Source organism: Callithrix jacchus, chromosome 11 (genome assembly GCF_049354715.1).
Source record: "Callithrix jacchus isolate 240 chromosome 11, calJac240_pri, whole genome shotgun sequence".
Lineage (NCBI taxonomy): Eukaryota > Metazoa > Chordata > Mammalia > Primates > Cebidae > Callithrix > Callithrix jacchus.
In genome coordinates this window covers 119302954-119324323 of record NC_133512.1, presented here as the reverse complement: position 1 = coordinate 119324323, position 21370 = coordinate 119302954, and the positions used below count along the sequence as shown (strand labels likewise).

The following is a 21370-nucleotide window of genomic DNA, read 5'->3' as shown; positions in this document are numbered from 1 at the left end:
AAATAGAATGCGGAGGGCTGAGGATTGAATATGGGGTGATGATGTGAAGGCAACAAAGAGAATTTTACCAAGAAGATTTGCCTGTAAAGGGAGGAGGGATGTCTGGGGAGGGATGTGGAATGAAGGAAAAATGTATTTAATTAATTGACTTTTACAATGCAAGAAATGTGAGAATATTTAAATGTTAATAAGGCTGGTCTGAAGGCAGTGTTATATCAACTGATTGTTCACTGTCAGTTGCAGATTGAACTTCTTGTTCTACTTTTTTTAGGATTAAAAAAAATTTTTTTTAATGCTAATGAGAAGAACCCAGGATACACTGAGAAGCTGTAAAAACTGGAAGGGGAATGATTGGAAATGTAGAGGGGGCAGATCAAGAACTAAGAGGAAGAGTTCAGTAGGAGGGAGTAGGAGGGAGTCTTTCCTTTGGAATATGAGACAAGGTAGCAAATGTAAGAAGCCATGTTTTCTCATTTCTGCTTCTCAGCATAATTTCACAAAGCCCCTGACTGTGACGATGACACATGGCTCTACTGAAAGATGCTTTGAAGACAACACAGGATGTTTTGTCTTCAAAACACAACTCCCAGTGTCTCTTGCTTGAGTCAATGTGGTCCATGAAAGATAAATGACCTTAGTCCTTGCCTTTCCCTGCACAGTTAGTGGTTCTGCTCCTACAATCTATAACCAAATGTACTTTAGTGATCTATAACGAGATGTACTCTTACACCAAGCTTTGATGTGATTTTGCACGTACTGAACCTCCACCTCCTGTGTACAAGCAATGGGCTGAAACACTTCGCAGGCAGAGTCTGGAAACTGCTCCTGGGCTATATATAGTCCTTGGGCCTCAGTAAGACTTCTGGATAAAACTAACCTTAATTCTTTAAAAGCTTGATTTTTTTTTCCTTGTTGACAGTCACAAGGGAGAAGAAGAGGGGAATGAAAAGGAAGACAAGATTTTAGATTCAACAGTGGGAAATAGAGGGAGTTCTTGATTTTCTCTCCCAAGTAGGGGGCCTTATTGCTATTTCAGAGTGTGGGAGACAGTGAGTCAGGGTAAGAGAACACAGAAGGTTTAAAACAAGTTCAAGACCAAACTGACGGAATAAAGAAATTCCAGGCACTGTGTAAGGGCCCATTAATTAATTCACTCTGGCACCAATCTGCAGAATTGAGTATTTTCTCCAGGTAAGTGGTAGGTTTGAAGAAAGGAGAGAGTTATAGAGGGCCTAGAGTTCAGATTTTGACAGGGGGGGCCCAGTGAAAGACAATGGGAATTACAGATGAAGATATTGGTAGGAAAGTGGCTAAAATGATGGACAGTGCATGGAGTCAAGCCAAGGATCCAGGAGAAGGCAGAGGGGAGCTGGTAAAGTGGAGGGTAGTGAGTTCAGGGACTTTAAATTCTGGTTTAAGTTTGCCCTCTGTTGTCTCTCGCTTCCTCTGATGGAAACCAACTGTTATGTTATGAGCTGCCCTATGGAGAGATCTATGTAGAAGGAAACTGAGCCATTGAAAAACTAAGGCACTTACTCCAACAGCTTGAGGAACTGAATTCTGCCAGCAGCTATGAGCTTGAAAAGCAACCTACCTTCAGTCAGAGGAGGATAGTCCCCTCCCCAACTCCCCTTGACACCTTGATTGCAGCTTTATAAGCGAAGACCTAGGGGAAAAGGGTCCCAGCTGAGATTTCTTACTCACCAAAACTGTGAGATAAATGCTTATTGTTTTCTTTAGTATTTAAGTTTTGGGGCAAATTGTTATGCAACTAATACAAGATATAAGATAATTAACTACAGCCAGGAGCGGTGACTCAGCCCTGTAATCCCAGCACTTTGGGAGGCCGAGGCGGGTGAACCACGAGGTCAGGAGCTCGAGACCAGCCTGGCCAATATGGTGAAACCCTGTCTCTACTAAAAAATAAAAAAAATTAGCCGGGCATGGTGGTGCATGCCTGTAGTCCCAGCTACTCAGGAGGCTGAGCAGGAGAATCTCTGGAACCCGGGAAGCAAACGTTGCAGAGAGCCAAGATCTTGCCACTGCACTCCAGCCTTGGTGACAGAGCAAGACTCAATCTCAAAAAAAAAAAAAAAAAAAAAAAAAAAGATAATAACTGAGAAGGGAGAAAGGACAGCACTTACGATCAAAGTACAAGGTGTTTGAGTTTACAATCGTCGCCATGAAGTTATGGTGTTTTATCTGTCCTGGGGGACGTCCTAAATTGGTGCAGAGGTGAAGTTTACTGAAGATGAGGACAAGGAGCAAAGAGGCCAGGGTTTGGGATAAGTCATGCTCATAGATACTGAAGTATTTCAGGATTATTGGCTGAAGCGTGTGGACCCAGCGTTAACAATTTCCATAAATGACAGGGTAAGAGTAGTAGGAGTAGGGGTAGGGTAGATAAAAAGCCACGAGATGGAGAGTGGTATAATCAGATGGAACGAAACCCCACAGAGTTTTTTTGTTTCTTCTTCTTTTTTTTTAAAGGGTGGCAAATTAGGGATCTAAGAAGATGGTGACCTCAAAACTTGACCCTGGGATATGTTTAGAGTGGGAAAATAAACTGACAATCTTTTAAGAGCACAGCGGGCCCAGCACTTTGGGAGGCCAAGGCAGGAGGATAGTTTGAGCCCAGGAGACCAGCCTTGGCAACAAAATGAGATCTCATCTCTACAAAAAAAAATTAGCTGGGCATGGTGGTGTGCGCCTGTGGTACCAGCTACACAGGAGGCTGAGGCAGGAGGATCGCTTGAGCCCAGGAATGTCAAGGCTGCAGTGAGCCATAACCGTGCCCCTGCACTCCAGTCTGAGAGACAGCGCGAGACTGTCTCAAAAAACCCACAAAACCAAAGAAACAAAAAACCACAGGGGAATTACTGTCCTCAGTGTAGAGCCAAGTTTTACGATTAACCAAAGTCCTTGGTTCCACATAGTGGGCACTCAATGAATATTAGTTCTCGCTAAACAGTCACTTAAATATCTGTAGGCCCTGGCTCTCCCGTTCCTTCCCCCACCTCTTTACTGGGGCTAGGGGAGGGTATCCGGCGGCTGGAGGTGCTTCACACTCGGTCGGAGGAGAGCATGAAGCGAGGCTTTTCCCTGACGTCACGGGAGCAGCTGGGAAGAGGCAGAAGAACTAGAGTCATTCTCCCCTGTATACGGGGGACGTCCCTCCTATGAGACGTGTATTCCTCCCACCAACAAACATTAATGGAACGTCTCACAAGTGTTAGACCCCAGAGACACAAACAAGAGCAAGACACACTCCCGACTGTACGCAGATCCCGCGGCCGCGTGGCGGGTCAAGGCGCACATCGGTAGGAGGTTCCCCAAAGCTCTGACTTGCCCAAGGTCTCTCCATACTTCTAGCCGAGGTAAAATGTCGGAAGTCGAGTAAAGCGGGTACGGAGATTCCTCCGGAACTCTGCATGCGTGGCTCAACCCTCCCACCCCATTGCCCGGTAGAGCCGCGTTCACCTAGGCCGGAGTCCACGTGTGCGTCCCTGCGGCCGGCGGGGCGGGGCATCATGGGCGGGGTTAGGTTGGAGGGCGCGGCTGGCTCCGTCCCTGGGGCTCCCATGGCCCCCTGCGCCCCACGGCCAGATGCTGACGTGTCCTTTCCTTCCCACTACACCTCCCGACACTACCTACTCCGGCTGCCCCGGAAATCCCGCCCCATACTTAGCCCATCCTCGCAAATCATCTCTTTTAGCGCTTCCTGGAACTCGCCACCCTTTTGGGGACCAAGGGGCGGGGCTCTGAGAGCAGGGTGCCTATTGGCCTGAGGTCCGGCGGGCTCTGGGCGCTAATTGGCCGGAGGGCGGTGGCGCTCTGGCACGCTTGCGCGGCAAGTAGAACGTGTGGCGGCGGCGGAGATCGCGTCTCTTTTGCTCCGAGTCCCGCAGCTGCTCTCGTGAGCCGCCCAGCGAGTCCGTCCCCTCCGCCGTCCACAGCTGGTCGCCAGGCTGCCCCTCGCCTCGACTCCCTTCCACCAACACCGACACCCACATTGACACCTCCAGTCCGGCCAGCCGCTGCACTCGTTGCCTTTGCATCTCCACACATGGCCTCCTCCGCGCAGAGCGGCGGCTCCTCCGGGGGACCCGCGGTCCCCACCGTGCAGCGGGGTATCGTCAAGATGGTGAGAACGGGCCCCGGACACCGACCCCTCTGCCCGCCTTCGGGCGGGAGTCAGGCGTTGACTTCTTTCCACCTCCCGCCAGCCCGCTTCGTATCCCAGATCCCCTTGACTCTGCCCCATTCCTCACTTTTCATCGATTCTCCAAATCCTCTCACTAGACGGAAGCAGACACGGACTCCCCTGGGTCCTTGTCTCCGGGACACCTTGACATCAGGGGTCACAGTGATTTCCAAGGTTGCGGCATTCGGATCTCCTGGCTGTTTACCAGGACAGATCGATTACTGATTGATTAACGGAGACAATTAGTTGATATCTGTCCTCCCATCCCCCGTCTTTCTGTTCATTTTGACATATGCTGAGTAGTTTGCGGTTTTTCGAGATCCTGACATCGACTGTTTTGTACTACGAGTACTTGGGCAGCATGAAACTTTTCTGTTCCCACAAACGCTGTTACTTGACTCTCAAGTTTCCTCACTTTCTGGCCTTCTTTTCCCCTCTTTGCCTTCGCCTATTGTGTAAATGTGAGAGCTCCTGATCTTTGTGAACTTTTGAGTTTTAAAATGTTAGGCCGGCAAGAATCTTAGTAATCATTGTTCTCTGACCCCTTAAAGATAAGAAGATAGGTTTAAAGAAGGCAAGTGACTTGCTTAAGGTCACATGGTGGTTTGGGTTGGAGCCAGAACAAGAGCCCAAGTGTCTGATTTCCAGTCTAGTGCTCATAGCACTATAGATTCTGCCTAATTTTATGTCCCCTCAACTTTTTGAAAATTTTTGAATTTTGAATTTGAACCTTCCAAGTTTATTTTTAAAATTTACTCCTAATATAAATTCACTTTATCACCTGCCCCCAGTTGTCCTCCCTGCAACCCTCCCAAATCCTGGAACCTGACATTTCTTGGTTTTACCAAATTTTCTGGTTTATGATGACTGTAAACTTTTAGATGTCATTTCATACTGCAGTTCTGACATTTCCATCTGCAACAGCAAATATCCTTTGTGATACTTTCTCCCAAAGCCCACAAGTTTTGCTGTTGTAGAAAGTTTTAAAAATTTTTATTTTAGGCCCAGTGTGGTAGCTCATACCAGTAATCCCACCACTTAGGAGGCTGCAATGGGAGGATCGCTTGAGGCCAGGAGTTGGAGACCAGCCTGGGCAACATAGCAAGACCCTGTTTCTAAAAATAAGTGAATAAGTAAAATTCTATTTTCTTATCCCGTTATCTTTCACAAGATTAAAATGTTCTGTAGCTTATGTGTGTGTAAAGCCGATTTTAAGATCCCCTCTCCCAAGTCCCATGTGCTCATTTCTTAGGTAATAGTCTGCCACCAGCCGACATTCCTGGGATTTTTAATATTGCCTTTTCCTTTTGTTTATATATAATGGAGGGTCAGAACTGATCAGAAACTGAATGAGAAGAGAATTTCCAGGATCTGCATTTATTTTTCCTCTGAAATACTGACCTGACCCATGAATGGATTATCCTAAAGTGGTGCTTCTTTCATTAGCTTTTTCATTTGCACTGATCTTCCCTTCAGCATAGGAACAAAAACATCTCTTGGCTGACTGGTGTTGGGATTGGCAGTACTGAGTGGATCTTTCTGAGATTTCTGCTTGCTGAGGTTTGAGTTGTTCTTAAAGGCCTCTCTCATTTGTGGAATGAGAATAGAATGAGGCTGAACATAGTTTTGTTTCTGCCAATGCTGGAGGCTTTTAGGGCATCTGGATTCTGTGCAGTGACTGCCCACAGATTACCTCCATGGACACTAAATATAACCAATTACTTGTTTATTGTCATGTATTGTGCTGGGTATTCTGCCCATGTTGTCTCATTTGTAATACCAAACAAGTAGATAACAATTATCAGCTACATTTTACAGATGTATTAATTTGAGGCTTAGAAAGAATAGTGTACTCAAAGACAAGTACCTTATATTGGTGATAAGAGGCAGAGTGAGACTTGAACCCAGGCTTGTCTGCCACAGCACATGCTCTTCAAAATCATGCATGTCTCTGACTTCATGACTCCAGGGTATTACTTTATAACATGGAGGGTGGGGCCAGTGATACATAGCCACAAATTGCAGGAAAGTGAAGCTGTCTATAATTGAGAAAAGATTATATGTTACTCCTTGTCTTGTCCGGGAGCTGCTCTTATGGTAAGTGACTTCATTTTGTGCTTATGGTTTTTGCATAGGAGTATGGTATGGAAGATGGTTGAGTCTGGAAGGTGGCATATAAAATTGAGTGATTTGAACGTTCTGTACTGAGTATAGATTGCAGTGCCTTCTCTGACCACACTACAGGGGATGGGTGAGTTACAGGCAGGGATTAGGGGTGGGAAGCTGAGTGAACTGCAGAGTGACAGGCAGATTTGTGCCAGGCTTAGGAGCCTTGTCTGGAATGAAAAATTGACCACTGGCAAATTGCTCTGTGTGAAGCTCTTCTGCTAAGCAAAGTTGTATTTTCCTGGAGAGTAATAGTTTCCATTGGTACCAGGAACTGCTTTGCAAGAACGCAACAAAGGAAGATGGAGCTCTGTGACAGATGAAAGGGAGAAAGAAATAGTTTGATGAATAGGAAAACAGGAGATACTACTTTTCTGCCTTTTGGGAGAGAGGTAGAAATTGGAACACTGACTAACCTATGCTTTTTTTTTTTCCATTGTGAACTCTTTGGATTTATCTGGACTCAGGCTGAGCTGAAGGTCTGAAATCGTCTAGGGTTGAAGTTTGCTGTGGTAAAGAGGAATAGTCCTTCCTCTTTTTTGGCAAAAGAAAGTGTTACAGGGTTATGAAAGGCACAAGTTTCTTCTGGTCTCTGCTTTGCTACCCTATTAAGTCCTACATTCTTTTATTCATAATCCAGTTGTAAAACACTTTGACCGATTTTTAAAAAATGACAGTGGTGGTAATACCTTTGTCTGCTATTGAGAGTGGGGGTGAAGGGACAGCGTTGGTTATGGACTGTTTAAGGAGGAAGTGGACAGTAAGTTGATACTAACATTTTGGAGTTGTTCTGTTACGGAAAAAAATCAGTGAAGATGATGGAAAAACTGGAGATGGATTTGTATTTTCTGAGTTGGGATGAGACTAGCAAGTATGTGGGTAGACAAAATATAACCTGGGTAAGTACTTGTCTTCGGTCAAATCAGATCTTATTTTCTTGAAACCCTGGAGGATTTAAAAATCTGTGTTTCTTTGAATAATTTGTTTGATATTCTTTAACTGCAACAGAATATTGTCAGCAGATGTTAAGTAGAAGTGTTGGGGTACTTAGTATAAACTGAGTCATGCTCCCTGCATTAGCAGCTTAGAGATAGCTATTTTCTCTGGTTTTACTGACCTGGTTTACTCTCTGTTTTGGGGTTAGAGCCCTTTTCTATATCTTTTCACTCATTCATTTCTCATTGAGTATGTTCACATGTCTTGTCAAGTTTTTGAAACAGCAGAATGAATCTTTAATTCTTGAATCTTCATTACTTATCAGAAGCAGCCATGAAAGCAGCATATCTTATCTGACTTACGGTGTGGGAGGCTAAAGGGAGGATGGACAATGCCAAATCCCAGTTCCCATTTCACCTTACCCTCTCCCCCCACCCACTTAATTGCCTCAGAAAGGCAAAGGAATGCCTCTGCCAGTCTTTTGTTTTTTTTCTTTTTCTTTCTTTTTTTTTTTTGAGACAGAGTTTCACTCTTCTTGACCAGGCTGGAGTTCAATGGCACAATCTCGGCTTACCGCAACCCCCACCTCCCAGGTTCAAGCAATTCTCCTGCCTTAGCCGCCCAAGTAGCTGGGATTACATGTACGTGCCACCACACCTGGCAATTTTTTGTATTTTTAATAGAGACGGCGTTTCACCATGTTGGCTGTGCTGGTCTTGAGCTCCTGACCTCAGGTGATCCACCCGCCTCCCAAAGTGCTGGGATTACAGGCGTGAGCCACCACAGCCAGACCCCATTTTTGTTTTATGCTAAGAACTGTAATTCTCACTGGGTGACCAAGGCAAAGAGACACAAAGGAGGAGAGGGCCATAATTTTCTCCTTTAACAGGACTTGTGCTGCCAGGTTGTTGTAAAGCAAGACGTAGACTTCTTGCTGGGGAGCTTAGAGGAGAGTCCTTCAGTGTATAGCCTCCAGCAAATGCTACTTATAATTTAGTTCATTATTGCTAAATGTTTCTTAGGGTTTTTTTTGTTTGGTTGTTCATTTTTGTTTTTTTTTTTTAGATGGAGTCTTGCTCTGTCATCCAGGCCTGGGGTGCAGTGGCACTATCTTGGCTCACTGCAACCTCTGCCTCCTGGGTTCAAGCGATTCTCCTGCCTCAGCCTCCTGAGTAGCTGGAAGTACAGGTTTGTGTCAGCATGCCCAGCTAATTTTTGTATTTTTAGTAGTGATGGGTGTTTCACCATGTTGGCCTGGCTGGTCTTGCCTATTTCCCAGCAGGTGAGCCTGGTAGCTTTTAATCCAGATTGTAAGTAAAGGAATACTAAGTTTTTACTGTATCTTAAAGGTTTTCTGTCATTTTTCTGTCAAAAGGAAGCATCCATCTGGCTCTAGTTATGTTAGCAGTGTAGTAACTAATGAAATAGAATCATAAGCAATTATACTTCCTTTTTTTCCTGAACAAATACTTATTGATCATCTGCTATCTGTCAAGCTCTGGCATTGGAGATACATAATTTAAAAAGTAGATCAGATTTCTGTCCTTAGGGCTCATGGAGGAATCAGACAATAAAGAAGTTAACAAGAAATAAGCCTGATCATATAAGATAGTGATACCAGGTAGGGGACTGGGACAGAATGGTTGGGAATAAGGGAGAGGGTAGCTCCTTTAGAGACTGTGTTTAGGAAAGACTTCTCAGAAGATGGCATGTGTACTGAGATCTGATGGACATCAACAAACTAACCATAAAGGAAGTGTGTTCCTGGCTGAGGGAACAGCAAGTGCAAAGCCCCCGGGGTTTCTGCCATTGATGATTTATTCTTTTTTTTTCTTTTCAGTCAGGATTTTGCTTAGTTGCCAGGCTGTAGTGCAGTGGCACAATCATGGCTCATTGCAGCCTTGATATCCTGGGCTCAAGGGATCCTCCTGCCTCAGCATCCTAAATAGCTAGGACTACAGGTGGGTGCTCCCACACCTAGCTAATCTTTTCTTCTTTTTTTTTTTTTTGTAAAGATGGGGATCTCGCTGTGTTGCCCAGGCTGGTCTCGAACTCCTGGCCTCAAGTGATCTTCCCTACTCTGGCCTCCCAAAGTGCTGGGTTTACAGGCATGAGCCACTGCAGTTGGCCTGTGATTTTTTCTTTAGCGTTTTTATAGTAGCTCTTCAGTTTCTTCAAGTTCAGTATCCCATGTAAATGGTTTGGGTTTAACCTGAGTTGTTATGTAATATATGTGTTTAAAGGTGATAAAAGGAAGAGAGGCAGTGGAGGTGGTCATTTTTCTGGTACCCTGGTGAGATCAATAGCTGATATTAAGTACACTGAATAAATATTAAGAATGGGAGCCTGGGCATCAGAGGCTGAGGCAGGTGGATCATTTGAGGTCAGGAGTTGGAGACTAGCCCAATCAACATGGCGAAACCCATTCTCTACCAAAAATACAAAAAAAAAAAAAAATTAGCTGGACATGGTGGTGCTCACCTGTAGTCCCAACTACTCCGGAGGCTGAGGCAGAAGAATCACTTGTACCTGGGAAGCGGAGGTTGCAGTGAGCTGTGATCGAGCCACTGCATTCCAGCCTGGTGATGGAGTAAGACTCTGTCTCAAAAAATAAATAAATAAATAAAAAGAATGGGAGATTGATAAGAAAAAAATACATAGTCATATGCTGTTTCTAATAGTATTAAGACTAAGATTTTCTGACTATCAGCGAGTCCTGTGTATTCCCAGAGTCACTATTTTTTTTCTAATGTAGGGAAAAACATGAATGAAAAAAGATGCCACGAGTAGGCTTAGTAAGAGCTTAATAGCATCTAAAACTTGTCGTTGTTTATATTTCTGTTAGCATTTTGTTGCTACGTGGAATTTACTGCTGCTCTGGCCTCTGGCAGTACTTTTGCTTAGCAAGCTTTAGCGAACTGTGTTATTGAAAAGCAAAGTAGCATGCTTCAGGGATCAAAACTGACAATCAGGTAAGAACTTGCTCACATACCCTGTGGCTCTTTAACATGGGTGGGGACTTCTGAGTGCAGTGACCAGTGCTGGTAGTAGTGGGCAAATGATTTGGTGACATCTATGTCCCAGTTTACTTGGAGGATGGAATTTGTGAAGCAAGTGAAAATTGTGGTTTCCATTTGTAGGTTTAGCAGAGAAAATTGGCCAGGTTTTTGAATTCAGGTAACAAGGATATCGAAAGCCTATTGTGCACTTACTTGCAGTCACTTCTCAGCATAGGCTAGCTATGCATCTGACAGTTGTGGTTCTAACAGGGGCATAGTAGATATCCTTTGAAGTCTGGTCTTTGGCTTTTTTTCATTTCTCCCAGAAAAACATAGGTACATACTGTAGGAAAATTTGCACCTTATCAGGGAAAAGAAATGCAGTAAAGGGACCCAATTCTTACTGGGCTTATCTGGCTTTTCCTCTTATTTCTTGCTGGGAGAAACACACCCGGTTTCTCTTGCTACTTCCTCTCTTGGGAAACTGACATATGCTTTTTGCTTTTACAGCAGAAATTGATGTGGAGTCACAGGTTGTGAACATTTGATATGGATGGAATGTTATGAAATTTCACTTACTTTCATGAGACTCTATGATAAATTAATGATCTTTTCCTTCACTCTAATGTTTAAGAAAAAAATGAGCAGTGGTTTTGGTTGGCATTTTTAAAAATTAGGAAGTTAAGCAACTTATGGGAAAAATAAAACTAATTAAAATGTTGATGTCATTTTCAGATGCCATTTTTGAAATATGTAATCCGTGATATGAACTGGCTTAGCACATTTTCACTTACATGCTTATCATGCGTGACTTAAGGTACCATGTCCTGTCTGTCCCTCAACACTTTTTGAGGCCCTTTAAGTTCTTAGTTCTGTTTATGTGGCGAGTAGTTTGCTTGGGATGGCCTTGTAACACCAACCTCATGTAACAAGAAGAATAAAGGAGATTTAAGGAATCTGTACTTAAAGTTAGTAATCTAATTTATTAACTTTGTCCCTGGGAAGAGGTCATTGGCCCAGAAGTCAGGGGACACAAGTTCTGGCCTGGGTGCTGCCATTTGGGTAATGTTGGGTAAGATATTCCACCTCAAACTCTCTTTTTCTCTAAAATGAGGTTGCTAGATGCATTGTTTCTAAGCATCTTCCAATCCCATAAGGCTGTATTTTTATAAGAAACCCTGTGTTACATTTCTTTTAGGCATGCTGAAACAAAACTGAGAAATCTCATACCTTAACGGCTTGACTTTACATTGCTGCTTATCTTGCATAAAGCAGGTTTTCTGTTCCTATTTTTTTTTTGGGGGGGAGGAAGGCAGGAAGGGAGGGAAGGAGGACGGTAGGGAGGAAGGAAGGAAGGAAGGGAAGAAGCGGGGAGGGAGGGAAGGAAGGGAAGGAAGGGAATCAAGCAATGAGAGAGACATTGCCGACCTGGATCTAGAGGTTTACAAGTTGATTTCTTTTTTTGAGAGAAGGAAAGGAAAAAAAAAAAAAGTAAGTAAAGGAGAGGAAGAAAGAGGAAGAGAAAGAGGGAGAGTAAACGGAAATATTGCTTTATTTTGGAAAAAATGGGGTATTAATAATGGCCAATCAATGTTTTATTTAAACTTATGAGTAGGTGTGATGTGGTATTGACAAGAATGTATATTTTGTGTATTTGAAGTGGGGAGCTCTATAAATATTTATTAAGTTTACTTGTTCTGGCTCTGAGTTCGAGTCCTTGATATCCTTATTAATTTTCTGTCTCATTGAGTCTAAGTCTTTATGTATCTGGGTGTTAGGATCATTAGCTCTTGTTGTTGCATTGATCCTTTTACCACTATATCTTTGTTGCTTTAAAATCTACTCTATCCGATACGAGATTTGCAACTCCTGCTTTTTATTTATTTATTATTTATTTTTGCTCTCCATTTGGTTGGTAAATCTTTCTCCATCCCTTTGTTTTGAGTCTTTGTGTATCCTTGCATGTGAAACAGGTCTGGATGTAACATGCTGTTGGGTTTTGGCTGTGTCTTTTGACTGGGGGATTTAGTCGATTTAAATTTAGGGTTACTGCCATTTGATGTTAACTGGCTGTTTTATCCATTCGTTGGTGTAAATTCTCTTTATGTTGGTGCTCTTTACTTTTTGGTATATTTTTAGAAAGGCTAATACTGGTTGTTTCTTTCTGTGTGTAATGCTACTTTCAGAAGGTCTTGTAAAGCAGGTCTGGTGGTAATAAAATCTCTGAGTTCTTGCTTGTTCATAAAATATTTTATTTTTCCTTCAGTTGTGAAGTTTAGTTTGGCTGGATATGAAATTCTGGGCTGAAGGTTCTGTTCTTTGAGGATGTTGAATATTGGCCCCCACTCTCTTCTGGCTTGTAGAGTTTCTGCTGAGAGATCTGCTGTAAGTCTGATAGGCTTGCCTTTGTGGGTAATCTGACCTTTCTCTCTGGCTGCCCTTAGTATTTTCTCCTTCATTTCAACCCTGGTGAATCTAACGATTATGTGCCTTGGGGTTGCTCTTCTTGAGGAATATCTTTGTGGTGTTCTCTGTATTACCTGGGGTTGAATATTGACCTGCTTTGCTAGTTCAGGAAAATTTTCCTGAATAATATCCTGAAGGGTATTTTCCAGCTTGGATTCATTCTCTCCATCGCATTCAGGTACACCTATCAAACATAAATTTGGTCTTTTCACATAGTCCCACATTTCTTGGAGACTTTGCTCATTCCTTTTTATCCTTTTTTCTCTAATCTTTTCTTCACGTTTTATTTCATTAAGTTGGACTTTGACCTCTGATATCCCTTCTTCTGCTTGAACAATTCAAGTGTTTAAACCTGTGCATACTTCTCGGAGTTCCTGTATTGTATTCTTCAGTTCCATTAATTCACTCATACTCCTCTCTAAGTTGTCTATTCTCAATAGGATTTCATCAAACCTTTTTTCAAAGTTCCTAGTTTCTTTACGTTGGGCTACAACGTGTTCTTTTAACTCACCAAAGTTTGTTATTATCCATTCCTTGAAGAGTGATTGTGTCATCAGGAGGCGCTCGTTCTCCATCAAGCCTTGTTCCATTGTTGATGTGGAACTGTGATCATCTTTAGAGGGAGAGGCGTTCTGACTTTGAGTATTCTCAGCTTTTTTACGCTGGTTTCTTCCCGTCATTGTAAATTTATCCTTCTGTCGTCTTTGAAATTACCAACTTTCAGATTAGGTCTCTTGAGTGGACGTCCAGGTTGTTAGTTCCCAGGGCCAGAGCAGCCGCGTTAAAACTGATGGTGCTTTTCTGCCCAGGATTCTCCTGTCGGGCTTCCTTCTTGTGTCCGTAGTAGGCGACTCTGCCTTCCTGGGGCTCCAAACCCTGGTCAGAAGGGGAACCGGTCCCGTTTACTCTGCGCTGAATGCTGCCTTGCTGAGGTGCCTTCACAGCCACTGCGCCGGGCTCTGGTGTCCTGCTGGGGACCCGGGCCGGTCCTCCGACCCTGTTTACTCTGCTCCGAGAGCTGCTGCAGGGAGGTGCTGGCGGAACCGCTGCGCGGGCCACGAGAGTCGCGCTAGTGACCCGTGTGTTTCCTCCACTGGGGATCTTCTGCTCCCTGAGCCACCAGAATTTGTCTGAAAGTGTGGCGTCCTCTAGTTCTCTGGGCCTTCACTGAGAGCTGCAATCCTGGGATGTTAGCGATCGGCCATCTTGGATCGTTCCTCCCTATTCTTTTTTTTTTTTTTTTAAATTTTTATTTTGAGAAAGTGGATTAGTGGAAATATGGTTTTCTGGTGTGGAAGACTGGAGAGTTAGAATGAAAGTAAATGATTGGATGGTGGAGTGGATAGAGGGGAGATAGAAGGGGGTGCTTGGTTTCCTTTCAGTAGTGAGTGTATCAGGATAAACTAGTGGGAGTGTTGCTTGAGACCCACTGGAACATGGTGCTGGTGGGTTTTATTCACCTCGTCCCATCTCTACTTCGGAACACCCTGACATTTTCCTGGTGCAGCAGATCTTGACTTGAGAAGGGAGAGGGAGAGGAGGAAACTTTAGGGAGCTGCTGGCTCGTAGGGAGAGTCTATTCTTGCCCTCCTCTTGATTGGGAGACTGATGGGAGTGTGGGGCCTAATAGGGTTGTGATTTCTGCTCTTCTTGCTTGGAGCCATATCTTTAGTTTTTGTTTAGTTTTGTTTTCAGATCTTTTTGACATCCATTTAATGCACAAGTACAAGTTGAATAGCCCTTATCTGAAATGCTTGGACCCAAAGTGTTTCAGATTTTGGAATATTTGCATTATACTTAGGGCGTAGCTTCCTTCATCTGGAAATCTGATATCCAAAATATTCCAATGAGCATTTCCTTTGAGCATTACGTTAGTGCTCAAAACATTTCAGATTTTGGATTTTTGGATTATGGTTGCTCAGTCTGTATAGGAATCATTTTAATCTATTCTTGGCAGTTGCTCACATGGTTTCTTTACTTTCGAGTTTATTTTTTATAGTAAGCCTTCTTAAATCCTTTCTAGAGTAGATTCAGAGTGAGAGAAAGGAGCTCAGTGATTTCCTAAACAGGGCATTGCATCAGGACCACCTAGAAGACTTTTCACAGGAATTGAATTAGAAGCTCTGGGGCTGGCCTGGAAAGATCTATTTTCAAAATAAGCCACTCTTAGGCGATTCTGAAAGAATCTGTTTGGGATTGATTTGGCACTGGCATTTGAGATCCACTGATCTTGTTTAACTAATTCCTGTACTGTTTGTAGTTGAAGGGGCGAGACATAAATAAATGTATGCACGTGGGGTGAGTACACTGGAATTTTATGAGGGTAGGGTGGTGATTTCTCTATCTTGACATTTGTCTTGATGGTTCCCAGGATACTTTGTTTTTAATTTGTGGCTCAATATTGGGCTGGGGTCCTCAGGGTCCACTTACAGTGACTCAGTTTCTATTCCTAGGTCACAAATGACAGATGAGAAGTTGTTTTATATGCCTGATTCAGGCCATATGCTCATTTTAACACTCATCTGCCACTTTTCCTTCTGTTTGCATAGATTCCCAGGATCTTCCTATAATTTGGCACCAATAACTTGGCACATTATTTCAATGGAAGTCTTTAGTGTCATTTACAAAACTAAGATTTTAAATTCCTTGCTTCTTCTGTTCTTGGAATCCTGAGGAGCCTCATCCTTAGGCCTTTTGGATCTGCCCTGTTTCTTAGTCATAGGCCCCATTCTTAACAGCGCTAAAACCCCAAATGATCTACTCATCGGTCTTAGTGTTTGTGTTCCACTAGCTTGTCTAATATCGAAGTAAGATTTTCTTATAATTCTCAGGTCTTATGAAGTCCATATGATTAGGGGGTCACATTTACAGTTTGCTTGATGGCCTTTTTTCATTTTGGTCAACAGTTTTCCAGTTTATCCTGGAATTCCTTCAAAGTGTTCAGGTTGTCATCTAGTATTAGTAATTGAATAATTGGTATTTATATCCTTGACTTGCTGTTAAAATTTCAAGCAGTGAAAGGTATGAAGTCAAAACCAAAAATCTCTGGCTGTGCATGGTTGCTTGCGCCTGTAATCTCAGCACTTTGGGAGGACGAGGTGGGTGGGTCACTTGAGGTCAGGAGTTAAAGACTAGCCTGGCCAACATGGCAAAACCCCTTCTCTACTAAAAATACAAAAATTAGCCAGGCATGGTAGTGTGTGCTTGTACTCCCAGTTACTTGGGAGGCTGAGGCATGAAAATCTCTTAAACCTGGGAGATGGAAGTTGCTGTGAGCTGAGATCATGACACTGCACTCCAACCTGGACCGCAAAGGGCGACTCAGTCTCAACGACAACAGCAAAATCTCTCTCACTGCCCTCCTTGCCCCTCAGTTTTCTATCATTCATTCTCATCCTCCCAGCAAATGTCAACAGTATATTTGCCTCCAAAATGTTTCATGCAGATACACACCCTCCCCTCCTTTTTAAAACAAACTGAAATAGGATCAATTTCTTTTTTTTTTTTTTGAGACGGAGTTTCGCTGGTGTTACCCAGACTGGAGTGCGATGGCTCGATCTCGGCTCACCGCAACCTCTGCCTTCTGGGTTCAAGCAATTCTCCTGCCTCAGCCTCCCGAATAGCTAGGACTATAGGCCCGCACCACCATGCCCAGCTAATTTTTGTATTTTTAGTAGAGACGGGGTTTCACCATGTTGACCAGGATGGTCTCTATCCCTTGACCTCGTGATCCACCCGCCTCGGCCTCCCAAAGTGCTGGGATTACAGGCTTGAGCCACCGTGCCCGGCCTGAAATAGGGTCAATTTCTATGTGTTTGGCAATTTTTTTAGTTAATTGTCGTGGCTTTCTGTCATAGATCCACCTCATTCTTTTTTAATGGTTGAACAGTATTCCATAGTTTGGGAGTATATTATCTTTTCTCTGTTGATATATGTTGTTTTCAGCTTTTCATATTCTGAGCACTATTGCACTGACTTAACTATACATCTTTCTGCTGGGATGCTAGCATTTGTGTAAGGTAGATTCTAAAAGGGCAACTACCAGTACCTTTTCTGTAACCGTTCAGTGTTTTTGGTGGTGGTTGGGGTGCTTTACTTGTACCTTACCTGTTTATTTCTTACAGGTGTCAAGTTAGATAAAATTCAGGGCAAAATACAGCTTAATAGCTCATTACTCAATAATTGTTTTATGTTTGGTAGTCTTATTTTCCTGATAAGAGTATTCCTAAAAGCCACTTTGTCTTTTCTATGAAGGGCAGGGCCCCACACCTGGGCCTTGGTAAATAACTACAGTTGTCCCTTGGTATTTAGTTCCCAGACCTCCCTAACGCCTCAGTACCAAATCTGGAGATGCTCCGGTCCCTTGTATGAAATGGGATTGTTTTTGCACATAACCCATGCACAGCCTTCTTTCTTTATCTTATTTATTTATTTTGAGACAGAATCTCTCTGTCACCCAGGCTAGAGTGCAGGGGCACAATCATGGCCTACTGCAGCCCCAACCTCCTGGGCTCAAGTGATCCTCCCACGCCAGCCCCCTGACTGGCTGGGACTACAGGTATATGCTACCACATCCAGCTAATTTTTAAATTTTTTGTACAGATGTGGTCTCCCTATCTTGTCCAGGCTGGTGTTGAACTCCTGGGCTGAAACGATCCTCCTGAGTCAGCCTCCAAAAGTGTTGGAATTATAGGCATGAGCCACTGTGTCTGGCCTCCTGTATGCCTTAAAAAATTTTTTTTAAAATTGTTGCATTGTTACTCTTACTGTTTTTTTCCCCCCTGAAGATTTTTGACCCATGGTTGGTTGAATCCAAGGATATGAGGGCCTACTGTACTTCTTAATTGGCCCCCCCAGGTGTCTTAGGGTCTTAGTACTGACAGGTGGAGTAGGTCCTTTTGGGCTTTGCCATTATCTGCTTTCTGTGGGTTCTGGAGAGTTCCATGACTAAGGAAATTTTTGACTTCCTAAAGTACAGATGACAGGTAGAGGTGAGGGGCAAAGTCTGTGAGAGAAATCTGACTTTTTTCCTATTTGTAGGCTGATAGCGCTTCTTCTTTTCCCTTTTTCTTCTTGAGTAAGAAGGTGGTGTGTGATACTGTGATGTAAAAAGACTAGCCTGCTCTTGGTCTTCCTGGCATAGAGCTCCTAAAACTCTAGTCATTTCTTTTTTGTTTTTTTGGAGATAAGGTCTCAGTCTGATGCTCAGGCTGGAGCTTAAGTGATCCTCTGGCTAATTTTTGTATTTTTTATAGAGATGGGGTCTCTGTGTCTTGCCCAGGCTGGTCTTGAACTCGTGGGCTCAAGTGATCCTCCTCCCTTGGCCTCCCAAAGTGTTGGGATTACAGTCGTGAGCCACTGTGTTTGGCAAACAAGCCCCTTTGACCCACACTTGAGTTCATGAATGACTCTGGGAAGCTCCTAAGTTTGAGTGGGGCCTGGTTGCTGGAGATCGAGTTCAATCACTGATGGCCAGTGATTTAATAAATAGTGTCTATATGTAGTAACCTCCTTAAATGATGGGGTTTGGAGAGCTTTGAGATTGGGGAGAATGGAGAGGTGCTGAGAGGGTGGTGTGCCCAGAGAAGGCATGGAGGCTGTGCACTCTGCCCCCCTATATATTACCTTATGCATCTCTTCCATTTGGCTGTTACTGAGTTGTATGATTTTATTTAAATCTAGTTACTAGTAAGAAAGCTTTTTTCCAGAGTTCTGTGAGTTGTTTTAGCAAATTAACGAACCCAAGAAGAGGTTCCTGAGAACCCCAATTTATAGCTGGTCAGTCACTGAGGGTGGCTTGAACTTGGCATCTGCAGTGGGGCAGTGTTGTATGATGGCACCTTTAACTTGTGAGATCTGTCACTAATTCCAGGAAGACAGTGTCTGAATTGAATTGAATCGTAGAACACCTGTCTGCAGAGAAATGGAGGATTGCTTGGTGTGGAAAAAACCCACACACATTTGGTATCAGAAGTGTTTGTGTGACTACAGAAGAAAAACAGTTGTTTGTCCTTTTTAGGGTGGTAGGTGGTAGTAAGAATGACAGCATCTGGCATGAAGGAGAACACTTGGTTTTAAGCGTTGTTTGGGGAGGTATCACTGGACCAGGGGATCTGGTTTGCAGCTTTTCTGGATATTGGGAAGTGCGCATTTTAATCCTGGTATTGGTTTACCCAAAGTTTCTCAGGCTTTACATGTTTCTGTTCTCCTACAATGGTTTTGACATACCACTTAATTGAGTTTTGAAAATCTTTTTGACCGTCTTTTAAAATAATAATTTTTTTTTGAGACGGAGACTCACACTGTCAGTTGGCTCACTGTAATCTCTGCCTCCTGTGTCCAAGTGATTCTCTTGCCTCAGCCTCCCAAGTAGCTGGGAATACAGGTGTGTGCCACTACACCCAACAAATTTTTGTACTTTTAGTAGAGATGGGGTTTCACCATATTGGCCAGGTTGGTCTCAAACTCCTGACCACAAGTGATTCGCCCACCTTGGCCTCCCAAAGTACTGGGATTACAGTCGTGAGCCACTGGGCCTGGCCCCATAATTTTGTTTTTAAAGCAACTTACATTTCACTATTGAAAATGCAAAGTCAACATTAAAGAAAAAAATTATTCATGACACTTGTTAAAGATGGTAAGGCAGACTTTATTCAAGGAAGGCCACAGTGATAGGTTTAGGGACCACTGCAGTGGATTCTTGTAGGAGGAAGCGATTTAGAGGTATTTGTTTCCAGTCTCTGAAATAACTAATGTGATGTTATTTTCAGCCTTAGGAATTCTCTTCTAGGAGAGGGGGAATCACTGGTTTTCTTCTTTTTTTTTTTTTTTTTTTTGGGGGAGACAAAGGCTTGCTCTGTTGCCCAGGCTGGAGTGCAGTGGTGCCATCTCCGCTCACTGCAGCCTCCGCCTCCCAGGTTCAAGCAATTATCCTGCCTTAGCCTCCTGAGTAGCTGGGACTACAGGCACATACCACCACTCCCGGCTAATTTTTTTTTTTTTTTTTTTGTATTTTAGTAGAGATGGGGTTTCACTGTGTTGCCCAGGCTGATCTTGAACTCCTGAGCTCAGGCAATCTGCTTGCCTCGGCCTCCCAAAGTGCTAGGATTACAGGCATGAGCCCCTGCGCCTGGCTGGGAATCACTGTTTTATAGTCTTTAATACTGGGACATGAAAAAAATTTTGATAATAACCCAAGACAGAATTACTGTGCCAAGTGAAATTTATCTGTTTGCCTATCAGGACTGTGTTGCAGGTTTTAATGAGAAAATGGTGCATTCTATTCCTCCCCGTGTATAAGGTAGAGGGACACTTCAGCCTACCTGGGTCCTGAAATCCCGCCGTGAGCTATTATTGTGTGTGGTAATTACTTGGATTATTGTTCTTGGCTGGTGAGCCTTTCACAGCCCAGAGGCTAGGAGGCTGCCTCTACCACTTAAAAGCTGAGTTATCTTGTTAAGTTGCTCTCTTGTGAGAGCTTTAGAGTCTCCAGAGACCTCCCACAAGCTCTCAGCAGGACACAGGTCCAGCTCTGGGCTAAGCCCGCCCTGCCCTTGTATTAGGCCCTGGTCCTATAGCAATAACTTGCTGTTACATTACCAGCAAGGTGGTGTGGGGCTGCTAGCCCGGACTGCTTGGTTTCCATTTAATCCTTAAGAGTTCCCATACCGGTGCTGTTAATGAAAGTTCGTAGAAGAAAATGTGTTTCTTTGATTATCCACAGGAGAAGCTGAAAGGCAATGTGCAGAGAATAATAAGCGCAGGACTCAGATTATCTGAGGAAAAGGGCCTCAGAAAATTGATTTTTGGAAGTGGTTGATGGCACAAGGCTAAACATATAGTAAAGGTGGCCCCTGAGTCGGAGCTGTTCATAAACTTCCATTTGAAATCTCTGCTTTATGTGTTAAAGAGTTTAATTATTTGTTATTCGTTGGAGAGAGTGCCCCACTCAAAAAAAAATGTGTGGACAGTCACAGAGCTGGGCTTTAGTAATAGCATAGGGAAGGTAGAATGTTAGGGGTGTTCTTAATAAAAATGGATGAGCAGTCTCTTTCTATGGACAGTACTTGCAGTGCTGGGATCATAAGCAAGTTCCAGATTGTGGTGATATAGCTACCTGTTTAATATCGTGAGGTGTGCAGATCTGTGTGTGATGAGGGAGGGTGGGAAGGGGCAGGGACACTGGCTTCGTGGTGGGGAAAGAATGATCAGTTCTCTTGTAATCACCAGCTGCATTAGATGACCAGGGGACTTTAGCTTTTATTCCTTTATAATAATCTCCCAAGGATTTTAATAATGAGGAGAATCCTAGGATGATGTCTTAATTCAGCAATAAAGGATCCTAAAATTTTTATGGTAGACTTGTGATTTGTACTTTATTTTGATATCTAAAATTGACTATCAAACAGGAAGAATTTCCTGTTAGAGTTTGGAAAATAAATGGGGAAAAGTCATGCTTCTCATGAGTATCATAGAAGCTGACTTATTTCCTCAAGCTCTGTGGTCAGTTCTGTATATAAACCCAAGTGAGTATATTAGACATTCTTTAGAGATGATTCACTCTAAGTAATACCGAATATTATATTTAACATCACTATTT

At 43.3% G+C, this 21370-nt stretch overlaps 1 protein-coding gene across 1 annotated transcript in view; it reads left to right on the top strand.

Moving 5' to 3' along the window:
• Positions 1-3836: 3836 nt before the first annotated feature.
• The window catches only part of SND1 (staphylococcal nuclease and tudor domain containing 1), a 443208-nt gene continuing 425674 nt past the window's right edge, over positions 3837-21370 (top strand). The window contains exon 1 of the mRNA XM_002752042.7: positions 3837-4144. Coding sequence (XP_002752088.2) covers positions 4067-4144 — 78 coding nt within the window. The 5' untranslated portion in view covers positions 3837-4066. The remainder of the gene's footprint in view (positions 4145-21370) is intronic.